At 35.2% G+C, this 14,151-nt stretch overlaps 1 protein-coding gene and 1 pseudogene across 2 annotated transcripts; both read left to right on the top strand.

Moving 5' to 3' along the window:
* The first annotated feature begins 292 nt into the window (after nt 1-292).
* LOC143623401 (deSI-like protein At4g17486 pseudogene) lies at nt 293-1,774 on the top strand (annotated as a pseudogene).
* Nucleotides 1,775-7,312: 5,538 nt separating this feature from the next.
* On the top strand, nt 7,313-13,744 carry LOC143623387 (factor of DNA methylation 1-like). Of its 2 annotated transcripts, none has more exons than XM_077094314.1 (8): nt 7,313-7,402; nt 8,278-9,183; nt 9,468-9,649; nt 9,737-9,830; nt 10,634-10,917; nt 12,306-12,518; nt 13,224-13,455; nt 13,574-13,744. In XM_077094314.1, the coding sequence occupies exons 2-7, from the start codon at nt 8,283-8,285 to the stop codon at nt 13,452-13,454; spliced, it is 1,905 nt and encodes a 634-aa protein (XP_076950429.1). In that variant the 5' UTR covers nt 7,313-7,402; nt 8,278-8,282; the 3' UTR covers nt 13,455; nt 13,574-13,744. The 2 variants fall into 2 exon arrangements, with proteins under 2 accessions (XP_076950429.1, XP_076950430.1); XM_077094315.1 differs by having other exon boundaries at nt 7,380-7,402; nt 8,283-9,183.
* The last annotated feature ends 407 nt before the right edge of the window (nt 13,745-14,151 follow it).

The following is a 14,151-nucleotide window of genomic DNA, read 5'->3' as shown; positions in this document are numbered from 1 at the left end:
GCCAGCACAAACTCAACAATGCAAAGACATCTTTAAAGCTAAAGTTACAAGTGCTTATGCACCACTTTAGTTGTAAATGTATATATATAAATTAAAAACAAAACTTGATGGTGGGCCGCCAAAAACAAAGTAGAAGATGCGGCGGCGGTTATATCTCGCTGATGGCAGTATGCCACCAACCTTCACTCATCTCACGACTTGATACATACATCTTCATTTCTAATTATTCCGGTAGCTTAATTCCAGTTCAATTGATTTCAGCCTTCAATCCAGCGAGTATATATATATATATATGCTGCTGTGCAGGGGGAGAATTAATTCATCAACATTTCGGAAATCTGGATCGGTACCGGTTTACCTTAATGTCTATGATCTTTGCTCCCTCAACGGATGCGCTTACTGGCTCGGCCTCGGTGTCTATCATTCCGCCCTTCAAGGTTTCATCTCCACTTTGTACAACTTGATGATACATTTTTAAATAAACACAATTTTATTGTTTTTAATACGACAATTTACACATACCATCTTATAAATGGCTGTTCTGACCAATAATTTTCAAAGTTTCTATAATCAGAACAATCAACCAAATATTGGTCAAACGTCCGTTCTGACCAATAGTTTTAAAAGTTTCTATAATCAGAACAACCATAACCGTCCATATATTGGTCAAACAGTCGTCCTGACCAATAATTTTCAAAGTATGGTCGTCCGGATATTATGCGACCGTTATGACAATAACTTTTTAAGTTGACTATTTAAGTAGAAGATGCGGCGGCGGTTATATCTCGCTGATGGCAGTATGCCACCAACCTTCACTCATCTCATGACTTGATACATACATCTTCATTTCTAATTATTCCGGTAGCTTAATTCCAGTTCAATTGATTTCAGCCTTCAATCCAGCGAGTATATATATATATATATGCTGCTGTGCAGGGGGAGAATTAATTCATCAACATGTCGGAAATCTGGATCGTCCGTTCTGACCAATAGTTTTAAAAGTTTCTATAATCAGAACAACCATAACCGTCCATATATTGGTCAAACAGTCGTCCTGACCAATAATTTTCAAAGTATGGTCGTCCGGATATTATGCGACCGTTATGACAATAACTTTTTAAGTTGACTATTTAAGTGAAAACAGACATCATCAGAGTGTTTCTTGACGGGTCTTGTTTCCTTTCTAATATGTGAAATTAATAGATAAAAGTTCAAACATGTAAAACTTAAAAATACATGCTAAGTAAGATTCAATAACTAGGCTAGTTTCTTATCGATCCGATCTCAAGTAGCTGAGTTCATCGTTTTTAACATGTGTAGTTCATGGAGTTGAGTTTGCGTTCGGATATCACGAACGCTCAACGAGCGGAATCTTCGAAGGAGAACCGAAGCAATGCGAAGGATTGAGGTTCCGGAAGCAGATTCGGATGGGATGGACGGAGATGAGTCTGAAGGAAATCAGAGGAATCATGGAGGAACTTGCCGGAGGCTACAGAGGAGACTCGTATAACCTAGTCAGTCGAAACTGCAATCATTTCTGCATCGATGCGTGTATGAAACTTACCGGAAATCCTATACCTAACTGGATCAACCGCCTTGCTAACATCGGTACGGTTAACTTTCAAAATTTTAATACAATGAACGATTGAATGAGTTGTTCAATTGATATATATATATATTAGGTTTAATATGCAAGTGCTTGATTCCGGCGTGTAAAATTGGAATAGAAGATAATAATAATAATAATAGCTGTCAACTCCTCCGGTTGGTTTGAGCAGAAGCTTTGGTACCAGAAATTTTGTACCTTTTGTTTTTGATGATGATGATGATTCTTCTTCTTCATCCTTTTCATCATAATGTTACCAGATTAGCTCATCACATTTTTCTCTTCTCAAATTCATCATTTTGGTTTTATCATCGTTGTCAAACAAGTATTGTTTATCATTTATTCAAACAACTTTTTCTAATACTATTTTTGGTTTTAAGACTCCTCGCTATGCGGCGTGGTCAAGTGAGGTGGCGGGGGCGGGGGCGCTCTTGGTGGTGGGGCGCGGACCCAAGGGTCGTTCAAACGATGGGCGCCTTTGTGTGTGAATGTGGGTCCTCCTCTTAGCAGCTCTCTCCATCTCTCACACACAGAGATACATACATATGCACACACACAGATACATATATATATGTATATATATAGGGGCGTCCTTGGGGCCTTTAATCATAGAAGGGCATCTTTGGGGTGGGGCTTTAAAGCCCTGTGACATTGGAGAGGGGTTTCGAAGCCCCTCACCATAAAGGATAGCTTAACATGCATAGTAACGTTACTGCTAGTTGTGTAGGTTCAGTTTAGCAAGTTCAAATCAAACCTAATGGCTAACCACATTTTGGTTTTCGTTTTTCACCTGTTAAACCGAATAAATTTTCTTCTTGTTTTAATTATTTTTAATATTGTCTTTTTCAAAATAGTAATTGGACTAAGTTAAAATTGCAAAGCTTTAAATAACCGTTATATGATATTAAGTTCTTTTGGCTTATTTAGATAATACCAAATTCAGTTTTCTGAAATTGAAAAGCAAAAATTCAATTAAAAATCCGAATACATATCTAGGTTTGATTTCTAGTTTACCGAAATAAACACCTCTACTAATATCATTCTTGTACCCAACCCATTATTTTTTGGCATAGGTTATTCACACACCATATAAGTTATTTGGACACCATAGGCGTCTATACGGCTCGTACAGGGGTTATACAAGCTGTATAGGTGCAAAATTTTGTCCTTTGTTATGGTGAGTGTCATATGTTTGAAGCCTATACGGCTCATATATGGGCTATACGACCCGTATACACTGGAAAAGTTTTCATCCGCACATTAGTTAGTCATGTGAGGGCTATACGACTCGTATAGCCCCTATACAAACCGTATAGAGTTGTTAACACACCATAGTGGTGGTGTTTGAATATAATGACCCTTAATTTTTATTACAAATCTCGTACAAGGTCTGGTCCCAAATACTCAACCCAACATCCTACTTAAAATCGACACGGTTTTCGGGTTTTTTTTGTTGGATTTTAGTTTTTAGTCGTCTATATTTTTACAAATATTTGATTTAAACTTGTGACAATGTGTGAAAATGATATGTATAACAAAAGTTAAACATGTATAAAAGATAGTGTTTAAAGAACATATTTGATCCTTAATTTATTTTAATATTAAAATATTCAACCTTGGCCTTCATTGTAACACCCCGGTTATAATCGGAATACGCTCAGGTGCAACGTACAGATCACTCATAAGCTCGTAACACTATTAATAGTGACAATATATTTATTTTATTTCATAACTTCGCAAGTATACAAATAGTTTGATAATGAGACAAAAAGAACATCACATCTCATCATCATCATCGTACTCAGTATATCTCACCAATAGCAATACTATGGTAGGGTCTGAGGAGGGTAAGATGTAGACAGCCTTACCTCTATCCCATAGGGATAGAGAGGCTGTTACTAATTTTCTTGTCCTGTTACTTCATCGTATCAACTAATGAAGCAAATGAAGCAAATGTTATTAATTGAAATAATCCTAAGGTATAACTAATTTTCTTGTCCTGTTACTTCATCGTATCAACCTGCAGCACGTTTAAAGTAATATATTTTGTCAACACACATGTTGGTGAGTTTTCATAAGTTTTTGCGTATATAAATATATATTAAATATGTGATTCAACAATCGTCATGCAATAAACATTCAAACATAATGTAAATGAAATCAAATATTGTCGTCCTCCCGTTCATTCAGACGAAGCCGTAGAAGTCGGGGAAATGAGAACCACCTTACGTAAACAACCGAAGTCGTAACGTTAGACGGCGCAGGTACGTCCTGTCGGACCCTCCCACTATGTGTATACGTTTGCGTTTGCGTAACTTCCATCATAAAAACAGTAAACATGTTGCAAGCAAGTTCACGTTTAATCATAAACAATATGCAAGAATAATATTAACATGTACAATAAATGTGAATCGTTTTGTAAATAAGCGCATAACTAAAGAAATAAAAACTTGTGACATGCTACACCCGAAAAATATTAAAAGAGTTAAAAAGGGGTTATGAAAAACTCACGTGTTAAGTAAGCGAGTCGAGAGCGAAAAATGCCTTTAAGCAAGTGAACCGACAAAGTTCGGTTTCAACGAACGACCCTAGATAAATAAATAGCTAGGCTTAAAAAGAACTTGCGAAAAGAAAGTAATTTGGCGAAGACGTTCGGTTTATGGCAAAGCAATATATAAAAAAAATATATATATTTTTTGGGTTTATAAAAAAAAGCTTTTGATTATTTGATTTGTTAAGATAATTTATTTTAGTCTTAGAAAAACAAAAGGGTTATAATAAATACTAATTAATTTAGATGAGTCCGGTTTGTTCCAACCGAACAATTAATTAAGAAAACTAGTTTCACGAGTGGTTCGTTTTTTGGTCGGACACGAACCCGGTTATTGAGTCGGGTTTGTGAGTAACATAATTTGAAAAATATGAAGTAGTATGTTAAAAAAAATGTTTGTTCTTGATTATTAGTTTGTAAAAATAAAACTTGACTTTTAAACATAAAATTCATAAACCAAACATAAGCAAGCCAATTACGCAGGATGATATGTCCTCCATGAATGTCATTTGGGTTGTCATCATGGAAACAATCCTTATGCGTAATGACAAGAAATAAATATTACCCGGGGATTGTATCACAAAAGAAGAAGAAAATAATAATTTTTGAGCAATTGTCTTTTGAAAGTCAAACTTGAGACTTGGGAGAAATTGAGAAGCATGAATGATTTTGAGTGTAAATTAGTTGTGCAAGGAATGTAGAGAATGAGTGAGCTTTATATAGGCTCAAAATCGTTAATAACAAGGTCAAGTGAGTTAATTTGATGGCCAGTCAAGAGGTTAGTCATAAGGCTTGGAATCATGGATTTTAACTAATTGAATGTTTAAACCCATTAAATGTCTTTGACTCAATTGATTAAAGAAAGATAATATAATACTTAGAATTAAATTTGTAACATCAAAAATAATAAAACAACATTATAAACCTAAACAACATCATGAACATAAATACAAAAACAATTCACCATTTTATTAATAAATGAAGATCCAAAAGATGTCGAAATTTTAAATGGGTCGAGTTTTTGGCTTTCAAAAATGACGAATGTCACAGGATTCACAACTTTTAGAAATTTTGTCTCAAAATTAAATTAAAAATAAAATAAAGAAAACAACTACTACATGGAGTTAAAAGTTTTATCAAATTTTATATATATATGAAAAATAAAATAAACAAATAAACAAATTAATAACACTGATATTTGAATGACTAAAAAAAAACGCCATAAATGGGATGTATGGCAAGGACACTTATATATTAGATGTTGAAATTTTAAAATGGGTCGGGATTTTGGCTTTTAAAAATGACGAATGTCACATTCATCGTGTATGGATGCTAGCTTGTTAATTGCTATTGACACGAGAATTGCACAACATCTTTAATACTTTCACGGTGCTCGGGAGTTAAAATGTCAACATTTGTTATAAGACTTAAAACAAAACTTTAAAAAATAATCACAGAGAGAGAGAGAGAATGCCTTTTCATTTGTAACACACATGATTGAAAATGCTATACATTGATTGAAAAGTTGATATACAACATAACATTACACATCAGTACGTCACATACATTTAAATGGATATCAATGAGTAAAAAGCCATGTATCTCATGCCTACGTGATAGCTTTTTCGTGACATAACTTTAGAGATGCAACACACAATAAAACGGCTACCTTCTATTAAATATCTCATCTCAATACGAGTAAACTAGTTTGATACTAGTCTAATTAAGTCAGGATCATCTGATATCATTATGAACCCAAATTAGTAAAAATATCAAATTTGTCTCATGCCTAAAACCAACTGAGCCATATACCCAAAAGTGTTGGTTTTTTAGCTTTGCAAACTTACAACATCATAATAGGATCTTATATCTCTAAAACTTAAATATATCCTCTATATATTTTTTTTAATTTAGAGTTTTAAAAGTATTAGTTATGTTATTCATCAAGTCCTTAATAACTTGATAGTTTTAAATAATGACAAAATGGTAAAACTAATCCTTTATGTTTGCACGTTTTTTCAATGGTAGTTCTTTGGCAAACTTAATAACATAAATCATCCTTTATGGTTAAAAATTCTATCACGGTATGTCCTTTGGCTCTAACATAGTTAACTTTTCTCGTTAAAACCAATCACGTGCAAAGCACATGAGGGTAAATTCGTCTTTTACTCTTTGAGGGACTATTTGTGTTTATAACTTAAACTTTGGAATAAAAATGCAAAGATATATCTTGTCCTCTCTTTCTCTCTCTCTCCCTCTCTAACCTGCACTCTCTCCCTCTCTACACCACTACAACCACCATCACCAACTCCGGCCACCACCATCCCCCCTCTCTAAACCGTCTCCGACCACCATATATCTGCAACCACCCACTTGCCACAACTATCAACACCATCGTTCACCACCACACCTTCACCATCACCGCCCACCCACTCCACAGTTGTCAACATCACCCTCCACCACCGTCTCGCAGCCATCTGCTCCGAAACTCACACCTTCCCGTGAGTGAACTTCTTCGCCAGTCAATTCCACTGTTTATTTTGCGTTCATCGTTGGCGGCGCCGGTAGCAGGTTTGTGTATGTGTGGGGTGGGGGGGGGGGGAACAGGCGTTTGTGGTTGTTTGGTCAGGATTGGTGGTGAAGGTTGGCTAGACTGTCAGGGAAACATATATGTAAAATTACCAAACTACCATCATGTGCTTTGCACATGATTGGATTTAACGAACAAAACTAACTGGGTTAGTGCCAAAGGATATAATACGATAGACTTTTTAAACGTAAAGGATGATTTATGTTATTAAGTTTTCCAAATGACTACCATTGAAAAAACATAAATGATTAGTTTTGCCATTTTGTCTTAAATAATATTAGATACAAGATAGAAACATCGCTTGTACCCCATCGAGAAATAAAACCGACTAATCCTAAGACAAAGGGTCGACAAACTCATAGAATCCAAGATAAATGAATTCTAACCGTGTGTCAGGTCGTATGGACTAGCGATAGCTATGCCCATGGGCCCAAATCCATGTTGAATTGGGCCAACTTGTATGGCTCACCAGCCACTCACTCCGACACGTCAGATTTATCCACCAACGGACAAATAAATAAAGGTCACACTGAACCCATTTCCTTTTCTTCCGTACGTAGTCAGTGCTTATTAGGGTTCCGATCGATCGGCCGACGGTGCTTGCTGGAAGCTGCTGTTCTCGATCGCCGATCATCGTCAACAGTACATTTGTGAGGTACCTTCATTAATCTCCTTTACAGCTGAATTTCAATTAGTTTTCGATAATCATTGTTGAAAATAGTACTTTCAGGTGTTAAAGTCTAGCTTCGTTTTTGATATTCGTCGTGCATTTTGGTAACGCCAGGGTTTGTATTTTCATTGTACGGAGGTTTTGATGGTTCGTACACTAGTGATGTTCATACTGTTGCTTTTTTTGGAATTAATGTGTGTTTGAAGCTTTGTGGTTGACTCGTTGTCCTCGTAGTCGAGAAATACGCCTAGTTTGTTATCTTCCTAGAGCATTTTGGTAGCGCCATGTTATTTAGGGTTTATATGTTTGTTGTACCGAGGTTTTGATCGCACTTAGTGTTGAATTTTGTGATATTACTGTGTGTTTTAAGCTTTGTAGTTGAGCTGTCGGTCTTCTTAGTGGAGAAATACCCTTGGGGTTTGTTTGGTAGGCGATAATCGTCGAGAAAGAGAATGATATGGGATTTGTTCTTGTAATCTGTTTGGTAGAACAGCGAATCGACCTGAAATGATCTAGAGATATGATTTCCTGTTTGGTTTGTTATACAGTAAATGGAAACAGATTTTAATTATCTGTGATTGTTACAATAATGCACCATGTTTGACTCACTTTTTTTTCCTGCTTGTGTTCTGTTCATGAAATTGTATGGAGTACACAGTGCGTTAACTTGTGAACTTAAACTGAATGTTAAGTTGAACCTTAGATCATAGAATCCGAGTTGAAATAATCTGTGGGTTTCTACAATGAACAAGCATACAATGTCTCATCATTGAAATAATCTTTACTTATATGTGCTCTATCAATGTTTGAACATGTTGTATCTTTATCTTATTATGTTGTTTCTTGTTTTTGTTCACCAGGATAGATGGAGCACAGTTCTGGTGAGGAGTCCGAATTCAGTGATTCAGAGATTGCTGAGTACAAAGATAAGCCATATCAGCAATTGAGGGACGGAACACTAAAGGTTAAGTATCCCAATGGCATCCTTAGGTGTCCGTTCTGTGCTGGCAAGAAAAAACAGAACTTCAAGTACAAAGACTTGCATCAACATGCTTCAGGAGTAAGCAAAGGTTCTTCAAATAGAAATGCAAAGCAAAAGGCCAATCATCTTGCTTTAACATTGTACCTAGAGAATGAGTTGGCGGATGAGGCAGAAACACCACTGAAAGTGGCACCTCCAGTAGCTGCAACTCCAGTTTCTGAAGAGCAAGACTTGTTTTGTTGGCCCTGGACTGGGATTGTGGTCAACATAGTCAAAGAGCCTGATAGCGGTGATGATGTTGAAGACACAGAGTTTTGGATGAAAAAGTTTTCAAAATACAAGCCCGAAGTTGTTCAACTGTTAAATGATGATAAAACCCAATCTGCACAAGCGTTGGTGACGTTCAACAATGATTGGATTGGTTTTAAGAATGCTATGGAGTTTGAGAAGTCTTATGAAGCTGCTCGTCACAGTAAGAAAGACTGGAGTCTTGCTGAAAATCCAAAAGGCTCAAGTATATATGTGTGGTTAGCTCGTGCAAGTGATTTTGAATCACAAGACCCTATTGGAGATTATCTTCGTGCCAACAGAGAGCTGAAAACAATAGCTGATCTTGTTAAAGAAGCTGTGAAAACCAGAAACAAAACTGTGGTTGAGTTGGCAAGTGAAATTGATATGAGGAATGAAAGTCTTGATGATTTGCAAATGAAGTTTAATCAGAAAAGCATGTCTTTGAGTAGGATTATTGAAGAAAAAGAGAATCTTCATCAAGCCTTCTTTGAAGGTTTGTGTTTGTTGATTTTGTGATTTACTGAGCAAAATATGATGATAAAAACTTTATTTATACAAAAAGAATGTGATTTTATTATAGTAGAGCTAATAGGAGGGTTTTTATCTATTTAAATGCATTACATGTTTTTGTTTTAATTTTTTGTTAAATCTTTTATCTTGCCTCATATAGCTTTCACACATGCATGCCCTTTTTTTAAAGAAAGTTTGTTTTCCATGGATTATTTTTTTCTAAATATTTTAAGGTCTTGCTAACATGCAAATATTGTTCTTATCCAGAGACAAAGAAGATGCAGCGGCTTGCACGAGAGCATGTTAAAAGGGTTTTAGACGAACAAGAAATGTTGAATGCTGATTTAGAGAAACGAAAGAGGAAACTTGATGCATGGAGCAAAGAGCTTAATAGGAGAGAAGCCCTAACAGAACGTGAGAAACTGAAATTAGACGAGGAGAAACAAAAGGTGATCATTATATGCAATCTTTAATTCAAACAAATTTTTTTTTCTATTATCATATTATGCGATTCACTTCCTCTTTTGTGAATCCAGAATGACATGCAAAACAGTTCTCTGCATAAGGCTTCTTTAGAGCAAAAAAAAGCTGATGAGAGTGTTTTAAGGCTGGTTGAAGAACAGAAGGCAAGTTTACCGAACTCTTACTTTAATTAAAATATTCTTATTTGTTTTTATTATTGGAATAGTAGTTTCAGCCCTTTTACTGGTTATTGGGTTGATACGTTGTAAATGAACCAAACGGTTCACTAGCGGGAAATTTGTTTATGTTCGTTTCTGTAATAAACAAACATGAACATGAACCAATTTTTTTTGTTAATTTAATTAAACAAACAAATATGAGCAAATGACTCTACTCTCAACTATGTTCGTGAACGTTCGCATACGTTTATTTACATATTCACATAATTTTTGGGCACATTATAATTTCGTCTAGTTTTTTATGAAATTAAGATATCATTATTTACAATTTAATTAAGGTTTATTCCTTTTCTGGGCCAACTAGATTGACGCTCAGTTTACTTTTAATTGGTATCGTAAGAGTTATGTTCTTTCATCTATGTTGAGTTAGGTTTGTCCGTTTACATTCGTAAACCATTTGTTTGTTTATACTTTTAACGAACATGAAAACCTTGTTCGTTGTCTGGTCGGTTGTTCAGTTAAAGTTAAATGAACGAATATGAACATGCTCTGCTCGTGTTCGTTTGGTTCGTTTACAAGCCTAGATTCGGGTCATGTTTTTATTTCTATCTGATCAAATTGGTAGTTTCAAAATATTAATTAGAAGCAAAATGAGTCAATATATAATAATATAATTATAAATTTGGTACAGTTGACTGAATCTTGAACCTCAAGTCTTTGATACCTTCTTGTTTATTATAACATAATTATAATTTTGGTACTTTTGCTGACTGGATTCTGAATGACAGAGAGAGAAAGAGGAGGCTTTGAAGAAAGTTTTAGAGTTAGAGAGACAGCTTGATGCCAAACAAAAACTCGAAATGGAAATTGAAGAACTAAAGGGGAAACTGCAGGTGATGAAACATTTGGGTGATGCAGATGATACTGCAGTTCAAGAACAGATTAAAAAGATGAATGATGAGCTGGAAGCAAAGATGGAAGAAATGGATGGCGTTGAGGAAATGAATCAAACTCTTGTTGTTAAAGAACGCCAAAGTAATGATGAATTACAAGAAGCCCGCAAAGAGTTGATTAAGGTATTGCATTCTAGTCAAAAAGTTAAATTCTAATGTATAGTTTTTGGTATTGTGTGCTTTTAAAGAATAAGCAAATGAACATGAACAAAATATATTGTTCAATGAACGAACATGGACACATGTCTCGTATGCTCATTAATGTTCGTGAACATTCATTCAATCATACGTTGAAGTTTGGTCATGTTTGTTCGTTTATGTACGATGGTTTACATTCATTGATGTATTCATTTGAATTTTAGACCCATTACAATTTAGCCTAATTTTAATAACTTTTTTAACGCGCTGCTTGCGGTGCGCGCGTATAATGTATATATGTGTAAACCCTCGGGTGGGCAAAAGTGAAATTGCACTAATTTTGACGTTATTTTACTAATCTCGTGAAAATAACGTTAAAAAAGGCGGACGGTTGATCAGGCATCATGTGGTGGCGTTGATAGCCGAAAGACATGCACCAATCGGTCGGTGTGCCGATGGTTGAGTGTTATGTGCCTTATGTCCAAGGCTTGATGCAAAACTACTATCGAGTCGGGGGTCTCACCGGAAGCAGCCTCTCTATTCCTATGAGGTAGAGGTAAGGCTGTCTACATCTTACCCTCCTCAGACCATACCATAGCTTTGCTATTGGTGGGATTTACTGAGTACGATAATGATGATTTAATAACTTTTTAGACCTAACACATTGTTGTTCACATTTGCTTTTAAGTTTTAATTGGCTGTAGCTCAGTTATGTTGTTCATCTATGTTCGGGAAACACTTGTTTATATAGTTAGCGAATGAAGATACACAAACACGAACAAGAAAACCGGTTCGTTTAATTGTTCGTAGTCGATTGTTTGGTTAAAGTTAAGCAAACAAGCACGGGCATGCTCCCTTTGTGTTCGTTCGGTTTGTTTACAAGCCTATAGGCCCTCAGGTATTTAAAAGCAAAGTATATACGACCACATAACTATTCAAACAACTCAATGCTTTTGTCACATTTAGAGTTGACAAAAATGCCCCTGATTCTACTAACAGAATCAACTCTTAGTAGTATTTTGAAAACATATTTCATTACAAGGTTTAAATTTTGGGCATTTTGTCATTTCACAGCTTTTTCCTGCAACTTTTTAAATGAGTTGACATACACGGAAGCATACAAAGTTCTAAATTGTCTTATCCAAAGGGTTGGATGATTAATTACATTGCTTTTCTGATCATATATAGCATGTTAATCATTTATAAATTCTTTTCATGAAAATTGGTCAAACAGCTATCTGTTGGTCAACACAGCCAGGCCCAAATCGCGTACACCAGCCTAAAATGTTTTATTCAAATATTTAATCTTTTACCTTTTATTTATATTGTTTTTCTAATCATGATTAGCGCATAAAATATTTGTAAATTTTCAGGGCCTGCAAGATATGTTAAGTGGAACAACCAACATTGGGGTTAAGCGGATGGGAGAACTTGACTCGAGAGTGTTTCATGATGCGTTGAAGAAGAAGTTCGACCCTGACGATGCTCAAATCAAGGCTACTGAGTTGTGCTCTTTGTGGCAAGACAAACTTAAAAATCCTGAGTGGCATCCAATGAAAGTTGTCCTAGTAGATGGTGTACATAAGGTATGCATAAAATTCATTTGCTGACATGGCAGTTTGCGTATCAACCCAAGTTGACTCAAAACTGAACACTGCCCTGTTTTGACCCATGCCTTTTTAATAGAGGTGGTAATATTAACTCTATTACTTATATATGAGTCGATTTGGGTCAACTGGGTGGAACCTGTCAAAAGAGTCATCCATATTTGTTATAGTAACATTACAGATTTTTAGGGGTGTGCATGGAACCAAAAAAACCGAACCTACAACAAAAATTGACGGTTTGGTTTTATGTTTTCAGTTCAGTGTCGGTTTTGCTTGTAATTAAAACCGAACCGAATTTTTGAGATTTTATTTTTAATTTTAAATTTTTAGTGATCTATAATTATTTTTAATATACCTACATATTTTAGCCCAAATGTTTGGTAATCAGTTAATTAATTATCAATTAACAAAAATATTTTGTCCCAAATTCAAATTCTGGGCCATATTTTTGGACCCAAAATTTTCAAGCCCAAATGGAAAAACGAAACAACTGAAACCGAACTGATTCCATATAAAAACAACTAAACTGAATGGTTTCAAAAATTGAAAAACAGAAATTTTGGTTTTAGCAAATAAACCCAATCCAACTTGGGTGGATCGTTGCCCTTTTTGACCTTAACTACCCAACATGGTCTTTGTATATTAAATTAAGTACACGTTTATATTAAGATGTGCATGATGCAGGAAGTGATTGATGAGAGTGATGAATTGCTAAAAGACCTCAAGGCAGAATGGGGGACTGTAATTTTTGATGCTGTGGTTACTGCCTTTAAGGAGATGAATGAATACAACCCCAGTGGCAGATATGCAATTAACGAACTTTGGAACTTCAAAGACAACCGAAAAGCCACCTTGAAGGAAGTTATCAGCTACATCTTGAAGAATTTGAAGAGCCTTAAGCGCAAAAGAGGATAAGGTATCATCAAAAGCTATTATATTACTAGAATTAAAGTGATAGCATTTGAAATCAAATTTATTAAAAGCCATATTACTAGATAGATATGATATGATGATATATCTGTCATTTGATACAGGTGGCTGAGCTGGCGGTTTTAGGACGGGCGGTAATCATGGCGAATTTGATATAATCGTTATGTTTAAACCTTTGTAGTAGACAGCATGTAACGGTTTACTCTATTCTGACTTGAATTAGGGCTTGTTTGAACTTGCTATTATTATATCACGTAATCTCATGTAATGACGAACATCTTAGGAAGCACTAGTATTACCCATCGGCTCGGGTAACGGTATAAATTCAACTAACGCTTTCTTAAGAAATTCGTTCCCAATCTAGGAGTTGTGCAATCAGACGTCTATAGACTGACATAGTTGTTCACATAAGCTCCCTGAGGTCTCAAAGGACCAATTACTGATGATCTTATACGATTCTTATCATTCGCATCTTAACTGCTTGTTAAAGCAACTATTGTATTGTTGGTTCACTTTAATATGATTAAATCCATCAAAAGGATGTAGATCAAGATGATGATGATTATGAAAGAGTCCATCTAAAATTAGACTCTTCAAGTTGGATGCGTGAAAACCTGTCAACTTAAATACTAAATTATATTATAATAATAGTAATATTATTATTTGTAATTAGTTGTACTAT

Source organism: Bidens hawaiensis, unplaced genomic scaffold, assembly GCF_021521415.1.
Source record: "Bidens hawaiensis isolate Kalapana, Puna unplaced genomic scaffold, B.hawaiensis_p1.1 tig00003430_1, whole genome shotgun sequence".
Classification (NCBI taxonomy): Eukaryota; Viridiplantae; Streptophyta; class Magnoliopsida; order Asterales; family Asteraceae; genus Bidens; species Bidens hawaiensis.
This window is presented reverse-complemented; position numbering and strand designations above follow the sequence as displayed.

Bases quoted from the DNA above. Each gene is read 5' to 3' on its own strand.
- LOC143623387 (XM_077094314.1), top strand. From the start codon at position 8,283: ATGGAGCACAGTTCTGGTGAGGAGTCCGAATTCAGTGATTCAGAGATT. The intron at 9,650-9,736 runs GTGATCATTATA...TTGTGAATCCAG, and splicing joins TAGACGAGGAGAAACAAAAG to AATGACATGCAAAACAGTTC. The intron at 9,831-10,633 runs GTTTACCGAACT...AATGACAGAGAG, and splicing joins GGTTGAAGAACAGAAGGCAA to AGAAAGAGGAGGCTTTGAAG.